The 22,425-nt window shown below is 43.5% G+C and overlaps 1 protein-coding gene across 2 annotated transcripts in view; it reads right to left on the bottom strand.

Annotated features, from left to right (window-relative positions):
- LOC139756933 (protein CDV3 homolog) overlaps positions 1-22,425 on the bottom strand; it is a 37,702-nt gene that overhangs the window by 3,003 nt on the left and 12,274 nt on the right. For both annotated transcript variants that reach the window (XM_071676875.1, XM_071676876.1), the window contains 2 exons: positions 22,285-22,425; positions 17,129-17,237 (listed from right to left, as the gene is read on the bottom strand). The exon at positions 22,285-22,425 is cut by the window's right edge and continues 60 nt beyond it. In XM_071676875.1, coding sequence (XP_071532976.1) covers positions 17,129-17,237; positions 22,285-22,425 — 250 coding nt within the window. The remainder of the gene's footprint in view (positions 1-17,128; positions 17,238-22,284) is intronic.

Genomic DNA, 22,425 nt, shown 5'->3' with positions numbered 1-22,425 from the left:
GAGAGAGGCGAGGTAACAAAAAGAGTGTGGTTCAGAGAACTGAAGATTGTGAGATAAAATGGTTAACATATAGAGAGAACGAGTAAGGAAAGGTTGACAAAGAGAACATAAGTGTCAGAAGTGGAGAGAACAAGGAAAAAGGAGAACAAAATGGTGATGGAGGGATTGTTTAAAAATGAGCTATCAGGGCCCGAATATGCAGGAGGGTAAAAGGTATGCACAGGCAGGAGACCAAATTCAAGGTGAAAGGATGATCTAGTGAAAAAGATTTCGAGCGATCAGGGCCTGAACATACAAGAGGGTGAGAGGCTTGAAAGGAATAGAGTGAACTGGAATGATGTGGTATACTGGAGTCAACATGTCATTAATGGACAGAACCAGGGCATTTGAAACATCCAAGGTGAATCATGGAAAGGTCGGTGGGGCCTGGATGTTCACCATTCTTGTGACAGTGAGGTAGCATATGGAATAGGAGGTGATGAACAACCGCATTTGCTCACCTCTATCCTCTAAACATTATCTACAATGTACTGAAGAAGCCCCTATCCACAATCAGGCCTCACAGACCTTCCATGCTTTCCCCTGACCACCCATGTATTTGCTCTAGTTTAGCCCACTGACAGCATGTTGCCCCTATACATCACATCTGTACAATTCACTCTATCCCGTGCCAGATCACACCTTTGTGCATGTTCTGGTCCCAACACTCAAGACTTCTTTCATTCCATCCTTCTATTTCTACTTCCATTTCCCCTTTTTCTTGCATCCCTCTACTTCCAGTATGTAAATGCTTCTAGTCAGCCTATCCACAATGATCCTCTCTTTACATCCAAACAATTTCAACATCCCCACTTCAACTCACATCCATACCCCTCTTACTATTTTACTTCTCACTTAATCTCTAAATTCTTATTCAATCAATCCTCCTCACAACAGATACTGTACTTAAACATATCATTCCCAACCAATACACCCTCTTCCATACATCATCAAACATAACCATCTTTGCCCTCACAGACAGTGACTTCCATTTCCTCACCCACTTCAATGCACCCACAACCTGAGCCCCTTAACCAACCTACTGCTTACTTCAGTTTCCATGCTCACTCCAAGGTATCTAAACATCTCACTTCCTCCAACTGTCTCTTTCCACTGCTAAGCCTCATAACATTCCTTTTATTTACATTCATTCTCAACCTCTGTCCTTTCACAAACTCTCCAAACCTCAGACATCAGTCTCTGCAGTTTCTTAAGCAAATCAGCCACCAGCACTATGGCAATGGTAAACAAAACATAGCTTCCAGACCCCTTCCTCTCTCTCTCTCTCTCTCTCTCTCTCTCTCTCTCTCTCTCTCTCTCTCTCTCTCTCTCTCTCTCATCCCAAAAACACTGCATGACCTGCCCCTCCTCCTCCCCTAAAGACTCTTGCCTTCAACTCTCTCACCATCCCATCCATAAACAAACTGACTGAACAACCATATTTCCTCATACAGACAAGAAAGAATAAAATTTCCACTAAACAACATCATCTGTTTTCTGAAGTTAGTTTACAAAAAATTGTATAATGCATCCACTATTAAATGGCCATAATGTACTAAATCTAGAATGAAAAGATGCACACATACTATGCAAGTGAGGGAGGATATCATTTCCTTTTAATATACTTAGTCACTGTCTCCCATGTTAGCGAGGTAGCACAAAGAAAAAGACGGAAGAATGGCCAAATCCACCCATATACACATGTATATACATAAATGCCCACACATGCACATATACATACCTATACATTTCAACGTATACAAACATATACATACACAGTCATATACATACATACACATACATGTTCATACCTGCTGCCTTCGTTCATTCCCATCGACACCCCGCCAAACATAAAATGACTCCCCACTCCCCACGCGCTCAAGGTAGCACTAGGAAAAGACAACAAAGGACACATTCGTTCACATTCGTTCTCTAGCTGTCATGTGTAATGCACCGAAACCAAGGCTCTCTTTCCACATCCAGGCCCCACAAAACTTCCATGGTTTACCCCAGATGCTTCACATGCCCTGGTTCAATCCATTGACAGCACGTCGACCCCGGTATACCACATCGTTTCAATTTACTCTATTCCTTGCACGCCTTTCAACCTCCTGCATGTTCAGGCCCCGATCGCTCAAAATCTTTTTCACACCATCCTTCCACCTCCAATTTGATCTACCACTTCTCCTTGTTCCCTCCACCTCTGACACATATATCCTCTTTGTCAATCTTTCCTCACTCATTCTCTCCATGTGACCCAACCATTTCAAACCACCTCACACCACATATTGTCATCAAACATTTCATTTTCAACACATCCACCCTCCTCCACACAACTCTATCTACAGCCCATGCCTCGCAATCATATAGCATTGTTGGAACCACTATTCCTTCAAACATACCCATCTTTGCTCTCCGAGATAATGTTCTTGCCTTACACACATTCTTCAACGCTCCTAAAACCTTTGCCCCCTTCCCCACCCTGTGACTCATTTCCTCTTCCATGGTTCCATCCGCTGCTAAATCCACTAACAGATATCTAAAACACTTCACTTCCTCCAGTTTTTCTCCATTCAAACTTACCTCCCAACTGACTTGTCCCTCAACCCTACTGTATCTAATAACCTTGCTCTTATTCACATTTACTCTCAGCTTTTTTTTCTTTCACACACTTTACTAAGTCATCAACTTCTGCAGTATCTCACTCGAATCAGCCACCAGCAGTGTATCATCAGCAAACAACAACTGACACTTCCCAAGCCCTCTCATCCACAACAGACTGCATACTTACCCCTCTCTCCAAAACTCTTGCATTCACCTCCCTAACAACCCCATCCATAAACAAATTAAACGACCATGGAAACATCACGCACCCCTGCTGCAAACCGATATTCACTGGGAACCAATCACTTTCCTCTCTTCCTACTCTTACATATCCCTCACATCCTTGAAAAAAAACTTTTCACTGCTTCTTGCAACTTACCTTACGAACCATATACTCTTAATACCTTCCACAGAGGAGCTCTATCAACTCTATCATATGCCTTCTACAGATCCATAAATGCTACATGCAAATCCATCTGTTTTTCTAAATATTTCTCATGTATGGACTTTTTAAGTCTGTTTTCCTAGCATTACCTCACTGAAGCAGGGGTAGCAATGCTGTTTCCTGTAGGGCAGGGCAGCATCAGGAATGGATGAAGGCAAGCAAGTATGAATATGTACATGTGTATATATATATGTCTGTTCCTATGAGTCCACGGGGAAAATGAAACACGATACGTGAACTCATAGGAATATATTGATCACGCGCAAAATTGTGATCCTTTCCAACATAGAAATATATTGATCACCTGCAAAATTGTGATCCTTTCCAATATATGTCTGTGTATATATATGTGTATATCATATATATATTCATAAGTTTACTTATTATCCCTGGCGATAGGGGAGAAAGAATACTTCCCACGTATTCCCTGCGTGTCGTAGAAGGCAACTAAAAGGGGAGGGAGCGGGGGACTGGAAATTTTTCCCTCTCGCTTTTTTTTAATTTTCCAAGAGAAGGAACAGAGAGAGGGGCCAGGTGAGGATATTCCCTCAAAGGCCCAGTCCTCTGTTCTTAAAGCTACCTTGCTAATGCAGGAAATAGTGAATAGCATGAAAAAATAAATAAATAAATTTTTTAATTTTCCAAGAGAAGTAACAGAGAAAGGGGCCAGGTGAGGATATTCCCTCACAGGCCCAGTCCTCTGTTCTTAAAGCTACCTTGCTAATGCAGGAAATAGTGAATAGCATGAAAAAATAAATAAATAAATATATATATATATATATATATATATATATAAATATATATATATATATATACATATTATCCCTGGGGATGGGGAAGAAAGAATACTTCCGACGTATTCCCTGCGTGTCGTAGAAGGCGACTAAAAGGGGAGGGAGCGGGTGGCTGGAAATCCTCCCCTCTCGTCTTTTTTTTAATTTTCCAAAGAAGGAACAGAGAAGGGGGCCAGTTGAGGATATTCCCTCTAAGGCCCAGTCCTCTGTTCTTAACGCTACCTCACTAATGCGGGAAATGGCGAATAGTATGAAAGAAAGATATATATATATGTATTCTTAATACCTTCCACAGAGCATCTTTATCAACTCTATCATATGCCTTCTCCAGATCCATAAATGCTACATACAAATCCATTTGCTTTTCTAAGTATTTCTCACATACAATCTTCAAAGCAAACACCTGATCCACACATCCTCTACCACTTCTGAAACCACACTGGTGTGGAAGGCAAGTTGTTAGAAGCAGTGAAAAGTTTTTATCGAGGATGTAAGGCATGTGTACGTGTAGGAAGAGAGGAAAGTGATTGGTTCTCAGTGAATGTAGGTTTGCGGCAGGGGTGTGTGATGTCTCCATGGTTGTTTAATTTGTTTATGGATGGGGTTGTTAGGGAGGTGAATACAAGAGTTTTGGAAAGAGGGGCAAGTATGAAGTCTGTTGGGGATGAGAGAGCTTGGGAAGTGAGTCAGTTGTTGTTTGCTGATGATACAGCACTGGTGGCTGATTCATGTGAGAAACTGCAGAAGCTGGTGACTGAGTTTGGTAAAGTGTGTGAAAGAAGAAAGTTAAGAGTAAATGTGAATAAGAGCAAGGTTATTAGTTACAGTAGGGTTGAGGGTCAAGTCAATTGGGAGGTGAGTTTGCATGGAGAAAAACTGGAGGAAGTGAAGTGTTTTGGATATCTGGGAGTGGATCTGGCAGCGGATGGAACCATGGAAGCGGAAGTGGATCATAGGGTGGGGGAGGGGGCGAAAATTCTGGGAGCCTTGAAGAATGTGTGGAAGTCGAGAACATTATCTCGGAAAGCAAAAATGGGTATGTTTGAAGGATAGTGGTTCCAACAATGTTGTATGGTTGCGAGGCGTGGGCTATGGATAGAGTTGTGCGCAGGAGGATGGATGTGCTGGAAATGAGATGTTTAAGGACAATGTGTGGTGTGAGGTGGTTTGATCGAGTAAGTAACGTAAGGGTAAGAGAGATGTGTGGAAATAAAAAGAGCGTGGTTGAGAGAGCAGAAGAGGGTGTTTTGAAATGGTTTGGGCACATGGAGAGAATGAGTGAGGAAAGATTGACCAAGAGGATATATGTGTCGGAGGTGGAGGGAACGAGGAGAAGAGGGAGACCAAATTGGAGGTGGAAAGATGGAGTGAAAAAGATTTTGTGTGATCGGGGCCTGAACATGCAGGAGGGTGAAAGGAGGGCAAGGAATAGAGTGAATTGGAGCGATGTGGTATACCAGGGTTGACGTGCTGTCAGTGGATTGAATCGGGGCACGTGAAGCGTCTGGGGTAAACCATGGAAAGCTGTGTAGGTATGTATATTTGCGTGTGTGGACGTATGTATATACATGTGTATGGGGTGGGTTGGGCCATTTCTTTCGTCTGTTTCCTTGCGCTACCTCGCAAACGCGGGACACTGCGACAAAGCAAAAAAAAAATATATATTTATATTTTTTTTTTTTTTTTCAAACTATTCGCCATTTCCCGCATTAGCGAGGTAGCGTTAAGAACAGAGGACTGGGCCTTTTTCGGAATATCCTCACCTGGCCCCCTCTGTTCCTTCTTTTGGAAAATTAAAAAAAAACAAGAGGGGAGGATTTCCAGCCCCCCGCTCCCTCCCCTTTTAGTCGCCTTCTACAACACGCAGGGAATACATGGGAAGTATTCTTAATCCCCTATCCCCAGGGATATATATATATATATATATATATATATATATATATATATATATATATATATATATATATATATATATATATATGGGAACTTCAGTGAAGGGCGCAAATGGGGAGGTGATAACAAGTAGTGGTGATGTGAGAAGGAGATGGAGTGAGTATTTTGAAGGTTTGTTGAATGTGTGTGATGATAGAGTGGCAGATATAGGGTGTTTTGGTCGAGGTGGTGTGCAAAGTGCGAGGGTTAGGGAAAATGAGTTGGTAAACAGAGAAGAGGTAGTAAAAGCTTTGCGGAAGATGAAAGCCGGCAAGGCAGCAGGTTTGGATGGTATTGCAGTGGAATTTATTAAAAAAGGGGGTGACTGTATTGTTGACTGGTTGGTAAGGTTATTTAATGTATGTATGACTCATGGTGAGGTGCCTGAGGATTGGTGGAATGCGTGCATAGTGCCATTGTGTAAAGGCAAAGGGGATAAGAGTGAGTGCTCAAATTACAGAGGTATAAGTTTGTTGAGTATTCCTGGCAAATTATATGGGAGGGTATTGATTGAGAGGGTGAAGGCATGTACAGAGCATCAGACTGGGGAAGAGCAGTGTGGTTTCAGAAGTGGTAGAGGATGTGTGGATCAGGTGTTTGCTTTGAAGAATGTATGTGAGAAATACTTAGAAAAGCAAATGGATTTGTATGTAGCATTTATGGATCTGGAGAAGGCATATGATAGAGTTGATAGAGATGCTCTGTGGAAGGTATTAAGAATATATGGTGTGGGAGGCAAGTTGTTAGAAGCAGTGAAAAGTTTTTATCGAGGATGTAAGGCATGTGTACGTGTAGGAAGAGAGGAAAGTGATTGGTTCTCAGTGAATGTAGGTTTGCGGCAGGGGTGTGTGATGTCTCCATGGTTGTTTAATTTGTTTATGGATGGGGTTGTTAGGGAGGTGAATGCAAGAGTTTTGGAAAGAGGGGCAAGTATGAAGTCTGTTGGGGATGAGAGAGCTTGGGAAGTGAGTCAGTTGTTGTTCGCTGATGATACAGCGCTGGTGGCTGATTCATGTGAGAAACTGCAGAAGCTGGTGACTGAGTTTGGTAAAGTGTGTGAAAGAAGAAAGTTAAGAGTAAATGTGAATAAGAGCAAGGTTATTAGGTACAGTAGGGTTGAGGGTCAAGTCAATTTGGAGGTGAGTTTGAATGGAGAAAACTGGAGGAAGTGAAGTGTTTTAGATATCTGGGAGTGGATCTGGCAGCGGATGGAACCATGGAAGCGGAAGTGGATCATAGGGTGGGGGAGGGGGCGAAAATTCTGGGAGCCTTGAAGAATGTGTGGAAGTCGAGAACATTATCTCGGAAAGCAAAAATGGGTATGTTTGAAGGAATAGTGGTTCCAACAATGTTGTATGGTTGCGAGGCCTGGACTATGGATAGAGTTGTGTGCAGGAGGATGGATGTGCTGGAAATGAGATGTTTGAGGACAATGTGTGGTGTGAGGTGGTTTGATCGAGCAAGTAACGTAAGGGTAAGAGAGATGTGTGGAAATAAAAAGAGCGTGGTTGAGAGAGCAGAAGAGGGTGTTTTGAAATGGTTTGGTCACATGGAGAGAATGAGTGAGGAAAGATTGACCAAGAGGATATATGTGTCGGAGGTGGAGGGAACGAGGAGAAGAGGGAGACCAAATTGGAGGTGGAAAGATGGAGTGAAAAAGATTTTGTGTGATTGGGGCTGAACATGCAGGAGGGTGAAAGGAGGGCAAAGAATAGAGTGAATTGGATCGATGTGGTATACCGGGGTTGACGTGCTGTCAGTGGATTGAATCAAGGCATGTGTATGGGGGTGGGTTGGGCCATTTCTTTCGTCTGTTTCCTTGCGCTACCTCGCAAACGCGGGAGACAGCGGCAAAAAAAAAAAAAAAAAAAAAAATATATATATTTACTTATTTATTTATATTTATTTTGCTTTGTTGCTGTCTCCCGCGTTAGCGAGGTGGCGCAAGGAAACAGACGAAAGAATGGACCAACCCACCCACATACACATGTATATACATACACGTCCACACACACAAATATACATACCTATACATCTCAATGTACACATATATATACACACACAGACATATACATATATACACATGTACACAATTCATACTGTCTGCCTTTATTTGTTCCCATCGCCACCTCGCCACACATGGAATAACAAACCCCTCCCCCCTCATGTGTGCGAGGTAGCGCTAGGAAAGACAACAAAGGCCCCATTCGTTCACACTCAGTCTCTAGCTGTCATGTAATAATGCACCGAACCCACAGCTCCCTTTCCACATCCAGGCCCCACACACTTTCCATGGTTTACCCCAGACGCTTCACATGCCCTGGTTCAATCTATTGACAGCACGTCGACCCCAGTATACCACATCGTTCCAATTCACTCTATTCCTTGCACACCTTTCACCCTCCTGCATGTTCAGGCCCCAATCACTCAAAATCTTTTTCACTCCATCTTTCCACCTCCAATTTGGTCTCCCACTTCTCCTTGTTCCCTCCACCTCTGACACATATATCCTCTCAGTCAATCTTTCCCCACTCATTCTCTCCATGTGACCAAACCATTTCAAAACACCCTCTTCTGCTCTCTCAACCACACTCTTTTTATTTCCACACATCTCTCTCACCCTTACATTACTTACTCGATCAAACCACCTCACACCACATATTGTCCTCAAACAACTCATTTCCAGCACATCCACCCTCCTGCGCACAACTCTATCCATAGCCCACGCCTCGGAACCATATAACATTGTTGGAACCACTATTCCTTCAAACATACCCATTTTTGCTTTCCGAGATAATGTTCTCGACTTCCAAACATTCTTCAAGGCTCCCAGAATTTTCGCCCCCTCCCCCACCCTATGATTCACTTCTGCTTCCATGGTTCCATCCGCTGCCAGATCCACTCCCAGATATCTAAAACACTTTACTTCCTCCACTTTTTCTCCATTCAAACTTACCTCCCAATTAACTTGACCCTCAACCCTACTGTACCTAATAACCTTGCTCTTATTCACATTTACTCTTAACTTTCTTCTTTCACACACTTTACCAAACTCAGTCACCAGCTTCTGCAGTTTCTTACATGAATCAGCCACCAGCGCTGTATCATCAGCGAACAACAACTGACTCACTTCCCAAGCTCTCTCATCCACAACAGACTTCATACTTGCCCCTCTTTCCAAAACTCTTGCATTCACCTCCCTAACAACCCCATCCACAAACAAATTAAACAACCATGGAGACATCACACACCCCTGACGCAAACCTACATTCACTGAGAACATTCTCTTCCTACACGTACACATGCCTTACATCCTCGATAAAACCTTTTCACTGCTTCTAACAACTTGCCTCCCACACCATATATCCTTAAAACCTTCCACAGAGCATCTCTATCAACTCTATCATATGCCTTCTCCAGATCCATAAATGCTACATACAAATCCATTTGTTTTTCTAAGTGTTTCTCACATACATTCTTCAAGTCGAGAACATTATCTCAGAAAGCAAAAATGGGTATGTATGAAGGAAAAGCGGTTCCAACAATGTTGTATGGTTGCGAGGCGGGGGCTTCGGATAGAGTTGTGCGAAGGAGGGTGGATGTGCTGGAAATGAGATGTTTGAGGACAATGTGTGGTGTGAGGTGGTTTGATCGAGTAAGTAATGTAAGGGTAAGAGAGATGTGTGGAAATAAAAAGAGCGTGGTTGAGAGAGCAGAAGAGGGTGTTTTGAAATGGTTTGGGCACATGGAGAGAATGAGTGAGGAAAGATTGACCAAGAGGATATATGTGTCAGAGGTGGAGGGAACGAGGAGAAGTGGGAGACCAAATTGGAGGTGGAAAGATGGAGTGAAAAAGATTTTGTGTGATCGGGGCCTGAACATGCACAAGGGTGAAAGGAGGGCAAGGAATAGAGTGAATTGGATCGATGTGGTATACCGGGGTTGACGTGCTGTCAGTGGATTGAATCAGGGCATGTGAAGAGTCTGAGGTAAACCATGGAAAGTTGTGTGGGGCTTGGATGTGGAAAGGGAGCTGTGGTTTCGGGCATTATTGCATGACAGCTGGAGACTGAGTGTGAACGAATGGGGCCTTTGTTGTCTTTTCCTAGTGCTACCTCGCACACATGAGGGGGGAGGGGGATGGTATTCCATGTGTGGCGAGGTGGCGATGGGAATGAGTAAAGGCAGACACTGTGAATTGTGTGCATGGGTATATATGTATGTGTCTGTGTGTGTGTATATATATGTGTACATTGAGATGTATAGGTATGTATATTTGCGTGAGTGAATGTGTATGTATATACACAGTGTATGGGGGTGGGTTGGGCCATTTCTTTAGTCTGTTTCCTTGCGCTACCTCGCAAACGCGGGAGACAGCGACAAAGCAAAATAAATGTAAATAAATATTCTTCAAAGCAAACACCTGATCCACACATCCTCTACCACTTCTGAAACCACACTGCTTTTCCCCAATCTGATGCTCTGAACACGCCTTCACCCTCTCAATCAATAACCTCCCATATAATTTACCAGGATTACTCAACAAACTTATACCTCTGTAATTTGAGCACTCACTCTTATCCCCTTTGCCTTTGTACAATGGCACTATGCAAGCATTCCGCCAATATATATATATATATATATATATATATTTTTTTTTTTTTGCTTTGTCGCTGTCTCCCGCGTTTGCGAGGTAGCGCAAGGAAACAGACGAAAGAAATGGCCCAACCCACCCCCATACACGTGTATATACATACACGTCCACACACGCAAATATACATACCTACACAGCTTTCCATGGTTTACCCCAGACATTTCACATGCCCTGATTCAATCCACTGACAGCACGTCAACCCCGGTATACCACATCGATCCAATTCACTCTATTCCTTGCCCTCCTTTCACCCTCCTGCATGTTCAGGACCTGATCACACAAAATCTTTTTCACTCCATCTTTCCACCCCCAATTTGGTCTCCCACTTCTCCTCGTTCCCTCCACCTCCGACACATATATCCTCTTGGTCAATCTTTCCTCACTCATTCTCTCCATGTGCCCAAACCATTTCAAAACACCCTCTTCTGCTCTCTCAACCATGCTCTTTTTATTTCCACACATCTCTCTTACCCTTATGTTACTTACTCGATCAAACCACCTCACACCACACATTGTCCTCAAACATCTCATTTCCAGCACATCCATCCTCCTACGCACAACGCTATCCATAGCCCACGCCTCGCAACCATACAACATTGTTGGAACCACTATTCCTTCAAACATACCCATTTTTGCTTTCCGAGATAATGTTCTCGACTTCCACACATTCTTCAAGGCTCCCAGGGTTTTCGCCCCCTCCCCCACCCTATGATCCACTTCTGCTTCTATGGTTCCATCCGCTGCCAGATCCACTCCCAGATATCTAAAACACTTCACTTACTCCAGATTTTCTCCATTGAAACTTACCTCCCAATTGACTTGACCCTCAACCCTACTGTACCTAATAACCTTGCTCTTATTCACATTTACTCTTAACTTTCTTCTTTCACACACTTTACCAAACTCAGTCACCAGCTTCTGCAGTTTCTCGCATGAATCAGCCAAAAGCACTGTATCATCAGCGAACAACAACTGACTCACTTCCCAAGCTCTCTCATCCACAACAGACTTCATACTTTCCCCTCTTTCCAAAACTCTTGCATTCACCTCCCTAACAACCCCATCCATAAACAAATTAAACAACCATGGAGACATCACACACCCCTGCCGCAAACCTACATTCACTGAGAACCAATCACTTTCCTCTCTTCCTACACGTACACATGCCTTACATCCTCGATAAAAACTTTTCACTGCTTCTAACAACTTGCCTCCCACACCATATATTCTTAATACCTTCCACAGATCATCTCTATCAACTCTATCATATGCCTTCTCCAGATCCATAAATGCTACATACAAATCTATTTGCTTTTCTAAGTATTTCTCACATACATTCTTCAAAGCAAACACCTGATCCACACATCCTCTACCACTTCTGAAACCACACTGCTCTTCCCCAATCTGATGCTCTGTACATGCCTTCACCCTCTCAATCAATACCCTCCCATATAATTTACCAGGAATACTCAACAAACTTATACCTCTGAAATTTGAGCACTCACTCTTATCCCCTTTACCTTTGTACAATGGCACTATGCACGCATTCCGCCAATCCTCAGGCACCTCACCATGAGTCATACATACATTAAATAACCTTACCAACCAGTCAATAATACAGTCACCCCCTTTTTTAATAGATTCCACTGCAATACCATCCAAACCTGCTGCCTTGCCGGCTTTCACCTTCCGCAAAGCTTTTACTACCACTTCTCTGTTTACCAAATCATTTTGCCTAACCCTCTCACTTTGCACACCACCTCGACCAAAACACCCTATATCTGCTACTCTATCATCAAACACATTCAACAAACCTTCAAATACTCACTCCATCTCTTTCTCACATCACCACTATATATATTACCTCCCAACTGACTTTGAATGGAGAAAAACTGGAGGAAGTAAAGTGTTTTAGATATCTGGGAGTGGATCTGGCAGCGGATGGAACCATGGAAGCGGAAGTGGATCATAGGGTGGGGGAGGGGGCGAAAATCCTGGGAGCCTTGAAGAATGTGTGGAAGTCGAGAACATTATCTCGGAAAGCAAAAATGGGTATGTTTGAAGGAATAGTGGTTCCAACAATGTTTTTATGGTTGCGAGGCGTGGGCTATGGATAGAGTTGTGCGCAGGAGGATGGATGTGCTGGAAATGAGATGTTTGAGGACAATGTGTGGTGTGAAGTGGTTTGATCAAGTAAGTAACGTAAGGGTAAGAGAGATGTGTGGAAATAAAAAGAGCGTGGTTGAGAGAGCAGAAGAGGGTGTTTTGAAATGGTTTGGGCACATGGAGAGAATGAGTGAGGAAAGATTGACCAAGAGGATATATGTGTCGGAGGTGGAGGGAACGAGGAGAAGTGGGAGACCAAATTGGAGGTGGAAAGATGGAGTGAAAAAGATTTAGTGTGATCGGGGCCTGAACATGCAGGAGGGTGAAAGGAGGGCAAGGAATAGAGTGAATTGGATCGATGTGGTATACCGGGGTTGACGTGCTGTCAGTGGATTGAATCAGGGCATGTGAAGCGTCTGGGGTAAACCATGGAAAGGTGTGTAGGTATGTATATTTGCGTGAGTGGACGTATGTATATACATGTGTATGGGGGTGGGTTGGGCCATTTCTTTCGTCTGTTTCCTTGCGCTACCTCGCAAACACGGGAGACAGCGACAAAGCAAAAAAAAAAAAAAATACATGTATATATTATTCCTGGGGATAGGGGGTGAAAGAATACTTCCCACGCATTCCTCGCGTGTCGTAGAAGGCGACTAGAGGGGACGGGAGCGGGGGGCCAGAAATCCTCCCCTCCTTGTATTTTTTAACTTTCTAAAATGGGAAACAGAAGAAGGAGTCACGCGGGGAGTGCTCATCCTCCTCGAAGGCTCAGACTGGGGTGTCTAAATGTGTGTGGATGTAACCAAGATGTGAAAAAAGGAGAGATAGGTAGTATGTTTGAGGAAAGGAACCTGGATGTTTTGGCTCTGAGTGAAACGAAGCTCAAGGGTAAAGGGGAACAGTGGTTTGGGAATGTCTTGGGAGTAAAGTCAGGGGTTAGTGAGAGGACAAGAGCAAGGGAAGGAGTAGCACTACTCCTGAAACAGGAGTTGTGGGAGTATGTGATAGAATGTAAGAAAGTAAATTCTCGATTAATATGGGTAAAACTGAAAGTTGATGGAGAGAGATGGGTGATTATTGGTGCATATGCACTTGGGCATGAGAAGAAAGATCATGAGAGGCAAGTGTTTTGGGAGCAGCTGAATGAGTGTGTTAGTGATTTTGATGCACGAGACCGGGTTATAGTGATGGGTGATTTGAATGCAAAGGTGAGTAATGTGGCAGTTGAGGGAATAATTGGTATACATGGGGTGGTCAGTGTTGTAAATGGAAATGGTGAAGAGCTTGTAGATTTATGTGCTGAAAAAGGACTGGTGATTGGGAATACCTGGTTTAAAAGGCGAGATATACATAAGTATACATATGTAAGTAGGAGAGATGGCCAGAGAGCGTTATTGGATTACGTGTTAACTGACAGGCACGTGGAAGAGAGACTTTTGGATGTTAATGTGCTGAGAGGTGCAACTGGAGGGATGTCTGATCATTATCTTGTGGAGGCTAAGGTGAAGATTTGTATGGGTTTTCAGAAAAGAAGAGTGAATGTTGGGGTGAAGAGGGTGGTGAGAGTAAGTGAGCTTGGGAAGGAGACTTGTGTGAGGAAGTACCAGGAGAGACTGAGTACAGAATGGAAAAAGGTGAGAACAATGGATGTAAGGGGAGTGGGGGAGGAATGGGATGTATTTAGGGAATCAGTGATGGATTGCGCAAAAGATGCTTGTGGCATGAGAAGAGTGGGAGGTGGGTTGATTAGAAAGGGTAGTGAGTGGTGGGATGAAGAAGTAAGATTATTAGTGAAAGAGAAGAGAGAGGAATTTGGACGATTTTTGCAGGGAAAAAATGCAATTGAGTGGGAGATGTATAAAAGAAAGAGACAGGAGGCCAAGAGAAAGGTGCAAGAGGTGAAAAAGAGGGCAAATGAGAGTTGGGGTGAGAGAGTATCATTAAATTTTAGGGAGAATAAAAAGATGTTCTGGAAGGAGGTAAATAAAGTGCGTAAGACGAGGGAGCAAATGGGAACTTCAGTGAAGGGCGCAAATGGGGGTGATAACAAGTAGTGGTGATGTGAGGAGATGGAGTGAGTATTTAGAAGGTTTGTTGAATGTGTTTGATGATAGAGTGGCAAATATAGGGTGTTTTGGTCGAGGTGGTGTGCAAAGTGAGAGGATTAGGCAAAATGATTTGGTAAACAGAGAAGAGATAGTAAAAGCTTTGCGAAGATGAAAGCCGGCAAGGCAGCAGGTTTGGATGGTATTGCAGTGGAATTTATTAAAAAAGGGGGTGACTGTATTGTTGACTGGTTGGTAAGGTTATTTAATGTAAGTATGACTCATGGTGAGGTGCCTGAGGATTGGCGGAATGCGTGCATAGTGCCATTGTACAAAGGCAAAGGGGATAAGGGTGAGTGCTCAAATTACAGAGGTATAAGTTTGTTGAGTATTCCTGGTAAATTATATGGGAGGGTATTGATTGAGAGGGTGAAGGCATGTACAGAGCATCAGATTGGGGAAGAGCAGTGTGGTTTCAGAAGTGGTAGAGGATGTGTGGATCAGGCGTTTGCTTTGAAGAATGTATGTGAGAAATACTTAGAAAAGCAAATGGATTTGTATGCAGCATTTATGGATCTGGAGAAGGCATATGATAGAGTTGATAGAGATGATCTGTGGAAGGTATTAAGAATATATGGTGTGGGAGGCAAGTCGTTAGAAGCAGTGAAAAGTTTTTATCGAGGATGTAAGGCATGTGTACGTGTAGGAAGAGAGGAAAGTGATTGGTTCTCAGTGAATGTAGGTTTGCGGCAGGGGTGTGTGATGTCTCCATGGTTGTTTAATTTGTTTATGGATGGGGTTGTTAGGGAGGTGAATGCAAGAGTTTTGGAAAGCGGGGCAAGTATGAAGTCTGTTGGGGATGAGAGAGCTTGGGAAGTGAGTCAGTTGTTGTTCGCTGATGATACAGCGCTGGTGGCTGATTCATGTAAGAAACTGCAGAAGCTGGTGACTGAGTTTGGTAAAGTGTGTGAAAGAAGAAAGTTAAGAGTAAATGTGAATAAGAGCAAGGTAATTAGGTACAGTAGGGTTGAGGGTCAAGTCAATTGGGAGGTAAGTTTGAATGGAGAAAAACTGGAGGAAGTAAAGTGTTTTAGATATCTGGGAGTGGATCTGGCAGCGGATGGAACCATGGAAGCGGAAGTGGATCATAGGGTGGGGGAGGGGGCGAAAATTCTGGGAGCCTTGAAGAATGTGTGGAAGTCGAGAACATTATCTCAGAAAGCAAAAATGGGTATGTTTGAAGGAATAGTGGTTCCAACAATGTTGTATGGTTGCGAGGCGTGGGATATGGATAGAGTTGTGCGCAGGAGGATGGATGTGCTGGAAATGAGATGTTTGAGGACAATGTGTGGTGTGAGGTGGTTTGATCGAGTAAGTAACGTAAGGGTAAGAGAGATGTGTGGAAATAAAAAGAGCGTGGTTGAGAGAGCAGAAGAGGGTGTTTTGAAATGGTGTGGGCACATGGAGAGAATGAGTGAGGAAAGATTGACCAAGAGAATATATGTGTCGGAGGTGGAGGGAACGAGGAGAAGTGGGAGACCAAATTGGAGGTGGAAAGATGGAGTGAAAAAGATTTTGAGTGATCAGGGCCTGAACATGCAGGAGGGTGAAAGGCGGGCAAGGAATAGAGTGAATTGGATCGATGTGGTATACTGGGGTTGACGTGCATGTGAAGCATCTGGGGTAAACCATGGAAAGCTGTGTAGGTATGTATATTTGCGTGTGTGAACGTATGTATATACATGTGTATGGGGGGGGGTTGGGCCATTTCTTTCGTCTGTTTCCTTGCGCTACCTCGCAAACGCGGGAGACAGCGACAAAGTATAATAAATAAATAAATAAATATATATATATATATATCTTTCTTCTTTCAAACTACCCGCCATTTCCCGCATTAGCGAGGTAGCGTTAAGAACAGAGGACTGGGCCTTTGAGGGAATACCCTCACCTGGCGCAATTCTCTGTTCCCTCTTTTGGAAAATTAAAAAAAAAACGAGAGGGGAGGATTTCCAGCCCCCCGCTCCCTCCCCTTTTAGTCGCCTTCTACGACACGCAGGGAATACGTGGGAAGTATTCTTTCTCCCCTATCCCCAGGGAAAATATATATATATATATATATATATATATATATATATATATATTCATACTATTCGCCATTTCCCGCATTAGTGAGGTAGCATTAAGAACAGAGGACTGAGCCTTTAAGGGAATATCTCCACTTGGCCCCCTTCTCTGTTCCTTCTTTTGGAAAATTAAAAACGAGACAGGAGGATTTCCAGCCTCCCACTCCCTTCCCTTTTAGTTGCCCTCTACAACACGCAGGGAATACGTGAGAAGTATTCTTTCTCCCCTATCCCCAGGGATATATATTTATATATATATATATATGCCATTTTTCCAAACAAGGATAAGAAAGAATCATATTTCAATCAAATAACATGATCTGTTTTCTACAGACAGTATAAAAATAAACTTTGTACGGCACCAACTTTTTGTCATCATAACTTACTGGATTTAGAATGCGAAGAGGCAGATATGTTGCGCATGTGAGGGGGAACATATGAAGAGCCCTGTACCTGTGATCTACTCTTTTCCTCTGGTTCACATGTTGTAACAGGCTGAAAGGTAGATAGAAAAAAAATTGTTTTAAATGATGTAAGACATATAGATACAAGTGGAGGGGAAATAAAGTGTATGTAATGGATAAAAAAATGGAGTGCATGTATGGGTTGTTAAAAAAAATGAGCGTAAATGAGCACGAGTCAGCCCGCTTTATAACTGTAGTCATGCAAGACAAATACACATGAATTTGCAGCTTCCATGTTTAAAATGTAGGTCCACTTCAATACTATATAAAGGGAGTCCTTCCTTCTGTGTGTCTGTAGACAAGCCAAGAAAGTCACCAGGTATATGACAAATAAAACCCAAAAACAGTTAACAATTATATGTATTATTCATCCACTTCATTTGCAAGACAGGAAATGCTGGCTGCTGAGATGATATATTTTCAGAAATTTTTTTTTTTTTTTTCTTTGCTTTGTCGCTGTCTCCCGCGTTTGCGAGGTAGCGCAAGGAAACAGACGAAAGAAATGGCCCAACCCACCCCCATACACATGTATATACATACGTCCACACACGCAAATATACATACCTACACAGCTTTCCATGGTTTACCCAAGATGCTTCACATGCCCCGATTCAATCCACTGACAGCACGTCAACCCCGGTATACCACATCGCTCCAATTCACTCTATTCCTTGCCCTCCTTTCACCCTCCTGCATGTTCAGGCCCCAATCACACAAAATCTTTTTCACTCCATCTTTCCACCTCCAATTTGGTCTCCCTCTTCTCCTCGTTCCCTCCACCTCCGACACATATATCCTCTTGGTCAATCTTTCCTCACTCATTCTCTCCATGTGCCCAAACCATTTCAAAACACCCTCTTCTGCTCTCTCAACCACGCTCTTTTTATTTCCACACATCTCTCTTACCCTTACGTTACTTACTCGATCAAACCACCTCACACCACACATTGTCCTCAAACATCTCATTTCCAGCACATCCATCCTCCTGCGCACAACTCTATCCATAGCCCACGCCTCGCAACCATACAACATTGTTGGAACCACTATTCCTTCAAACATACCCATTTTTGCTTTCCGAGATAATGTTCTCGACTTCCACACATTCTTCAAGGCTCCCAGAATTTTCGCCCCCTCCCCCACCCTATGATCCACTTCTGCTTCCATGGTTCCATCCACTGCCAGATCCACTCCCAGATATCTAAAACACTTCACTTCCTCCAGTTTTTCTCCATTCAAACTCACCTCCCAATTGACTTGACCCTCAACCCTACTGTACCTAATAACCTTGCTCTTATTCACATTTACTCTTAACTTTCTTCTTTCACACACTTTACCAAACTCAGTCACCAGCTTCTGCAGTTTCTCACATGAATCAGCCACCAGCGCTGTATCATCAGCGAACAACAACTGACTCACTTCCCAAGCTCTCTCATCCCCAACTGACTTCATACTTGCCCCTCTTTCCAAAACTCTTGCATTCACCTCCCTAACAACCCCATCCATAAACAAATTAAACAACCATGGAGACATCACACACCCCTGCCGCAAACCTACATTCACTGAGAACCAATCACTTTCCTCTCTTCCTACACGTACACATGCCTTACATCCTCGATAAAAACTTTTCACTGCTTCTAACAACTTGCCTCCCACACCATATATTCTTAATACCTTCCACAGAGCATCTCTATCAACTCTATCATATGCCTTCTCCAGATCCATAAATGCTACATACAAATCCATTTGCTTTTCTAAGTATTTCTCACATACACTCTTCAAAGCAAACACCTGATCCACACATCCTCTACCACTTCTGAAACCACACTGCTCTTCCCCAATCTGATGTTCTGTACATGCCTTCACCCTCTCAATCAATACCCTCCCATATAATTTACCAGGAATACTCAACAAACTTATACCTCTGTAATTTGAGCACTCACTCTTATCCCCTTTGCCTTTGTACAATGGCACTATGCACGCATTCCGCCAATCCTCAGGCACCTCACCATGAGTCATACATACATTAAATAACCTTACCAACCAGTCAACAATACAGTCACCCCCTTTTTTAATAAATTCCACTGCAATACCATCCAAACCTCCTGCCTTGCCGGCTTTCATCTTCTGCAAAGCTTTTACTACCTCTTCTCTGTTTACCAAATCATTTTCCCTAACCCTCTCACTTTGCACACCACCTCAACCAAAACACCCTATATCTGCCACTCTATCATCAAACACATTCAACAAACCTTCAAAATACTCACTCCATCTCCTTCTCACATCACCACTACTTGTTATCACCTCCCCATTTGCACCCTTCACTGAAGTTCCCATTTGCTCCCTTGTCTTACGCACTTTATTTACCTCCTTCCAGAACATCTTTTTATTCTCCATAAAATTTAATGATACTCTCTCACCCCAACTCTCATTTCAGAAAAATATGAAGACAAAAAGTGGTGGGGGTAAATGATTATACCAAAGAACAATGCTATTCCTCCATTTAGGGTACAGTGAAAGAGGGAGGGAATGGTAGTGGTGAGGCAGATGATGGTCATGGTGAAAGGATGTAGTGGTGTTGAAGGAGTGTGTGGTAGCTAAGGTAATGGAGAAGTAGGGTATGAGACCAGAGAGGGAGTGGTAGTGGTGAGGCAGGGTGTAGTATCCAGAGTGGGAGGGAGAGGTGATGGTTTGGGTGTGGTGGCCATATCATGAGAGTCTAGTGGTGGCCAGGAAAGGAGTGATGGCCAGAGAAGTAGGAAGTGATGATGATGGTAAGGGATGATGTTTAGTAAGGGAAGGAGATAGTGATGGTGAGGGAGGGTGTGGTGGCCTAAGAAGGAAGGCATGGTGGCAGTGAATGGTAGCCAAAGAGGGATGGGTGGTACCCATAAAGGGATGGAATTGTGGTGGTGATGAGAGTGAGTGAGTGGTCAGGATGGAAGCATAATGTGGTGGTGAGGGATAGTGTGGTAGACCTCTACAGGAGTGAGCAAACATGGGCTCAAAAGACCTAACTCTGCTAGTCTAAACTATACAAGGACAGTCATATTTGTCCCCTGTCTGTAGACATGCCAGGGAAGTTGTCATTCAACCAATGGTTCACCACCATACACTGCTGCCAATAATTCAACCATTTCATTGGCAAAATAAAAATTGATGGCTGCCAATCATAATGTTTATGGAAAGATGTTTAATATTGGATGAGAAAGGCGTGTCATCAACATGGGAGATATAAAGAATGAAAATGGTGAGGGTCAGTGATTTTACCACTTATCATGCCATTCCACTGTTCTTAGTGTGGGGGCAAGGAGGGAGAAAGTGGTTGTATTAAGGGATGGAGCGGTGGTAGTGAGACAGGGCGTGGGAGCAAGGAAGGGAGGTATAGGAACAAGAGTGGAGTGATGATGGTAGGGTAGGGTGTGGGAGCCAGGAAGAAAGGATGGAGCTGTGGTGGTAAGGGAGGGTGTGGTGGCCAGGCAGGGACGGTACAGTGATGGCCTGGCAGGTTGGGTAAAGTGGTGGCCAGAAAGAGTGAGGCAGTGGTGTGGCTATTAGCATTCCTGACCAAGACGCATCCATGGGCCACCCAAGGTCGAGCATATAGGTTCACATCCAGGATGCAGCAGTTGGTCCACAGTCAATGCAGCTGTTCATCCATCCCTAGGGTCTGGTCGATAAAATGGGTACCTGTCTCAGGCCGAAGAGGGTGTTTTGAAATGGTTTGGTCACATGGAGAGAATGAGTGAGGAAAGATTGACATAGAGGATATATGTGGCAGAGGTGGAGGGAACGAGGAGAAGTGGGAGACCAAAGTGGAGGTGGAAAGATGGAGTGAAAAAGATTTTGAGTGATCGGGACCTCAACATACAGGAGGGTTAAAGGCATGCAAGGAATAGAGCGAATTGGAATGATGTGGTATACCAGGGTCAACGTGCTGTCAATGGATTGAACCAGGGCATGTGAAGCGTCTGGAGTAAACCATGGAAAGTTCTGTGAGGCCTGGATGTGGAAAGGGAGCTGTGATTTCGGTGCATTATGCATGACAGCTAGAGACTGAGTGTGAACGAATGTGGCCTTTGTTGTCTTTTCCTAGTGCTACCTCGCGCACATGTGGGGGGAGGGGGTTGTTATTTCTTGAGTACTGGGGTGGCGATGGAAATGAATAAAAGCAGACAGTGTGAATTATGCACATGTGTATATATGTATATGTCTGTGTGTATATATATATGTATACATTGAGATGTATAGGTATGTATATTTGCATGTGTGGACGTGTATGTATATACATGTGTATGTGGGCGAGTTGGGCCATTCTTTCATCTGTTCCTTGCACTACCTCGCTAACGTGGGAGACAGCGACAAAGCAAAATAAAAAAATAAATAAATAAATAAATAAATGGGTATGTTTAAAGGAATAGTGGTTCCAACAATGTTATATGGTTGCAAGGCATGGGCAGTAGATAGGGTTGAGCGGAGGAGGGTGGATGTGTTGAAAATGAGATGCTTGAGGACAATATGTGGTGTGAGGTGGTTTGATTAAGTAATGAAAGGGTAAGAGAGATGTCCGGTAATAAAAAGAGCGTGGTTGAGAGAGCAGAAGAGGGTGTATTGAAATACTTTAGTCACATGGAGAGAATGAGTGAGGAAAGATTGACAAAGAGGATATATGTGTCAGAGGTGGAGGGAACATGGAGAAGTGGGAGACCAAATTGGAGGTGGAAGGATGGCATTGAAAAGATTTTGAGTGATAGGGGCCTGGACATGCAGGAGGGTGAAAGGCGTGCAAGGAATAAAGTGAACTGGAACGATGTGGTATACCGGGGTCGACGTGTTTTCAATGGATTGAACCAGGGAATGTGAAGTGTCTGGGGTAAACCATGGAAAATTTTGTGGGGCCTGGATGTGGAAAGGGAGCTGTGGTTTAGGTGCATTACACATGACAGCTAGAAACTGAGTGTAAACGAATGTGGCCTTTGTTGTCCTCACAAATCAAACTTCAATAAAGAAAACAAAGTCAGGAACACTAAAAATCCCAGGTTACTTTATATCATTCCTACAAGCCATTTGGTATTGCCTACCACTTGGGGTGCCTGTATTGTCTGGGTTGGCTCTGTCTTCCAAACTCCATCCTTTTTGTCCCCATGAATTCCTTTTTCTCCATCATCATCTGCTGAACCTCCCTCTCCTTCCTCTTCATCTTCTATTTGTAACTTTGTGAT

Source organism: Panulirus ornatus, chromosome 23 (assembly GCF_036320965.1).
Source record: "Panulirus ornatus isolate Po-2019 chromosome 23, ASM3632096v1, whole genome shotgun sequence".
Taxonomy (NCBI): Eukaryota; Metazoa; Arthropoda; class Malacostraca; order Decapoda; family Palinuridae; genus Panulirus; species Panulirus ornatus.
The sequence above is the reverse complement of the archived record's forward strand: the minus strand, read 5'-3'. Positions and strand labels throughout refer to the sequence as shown.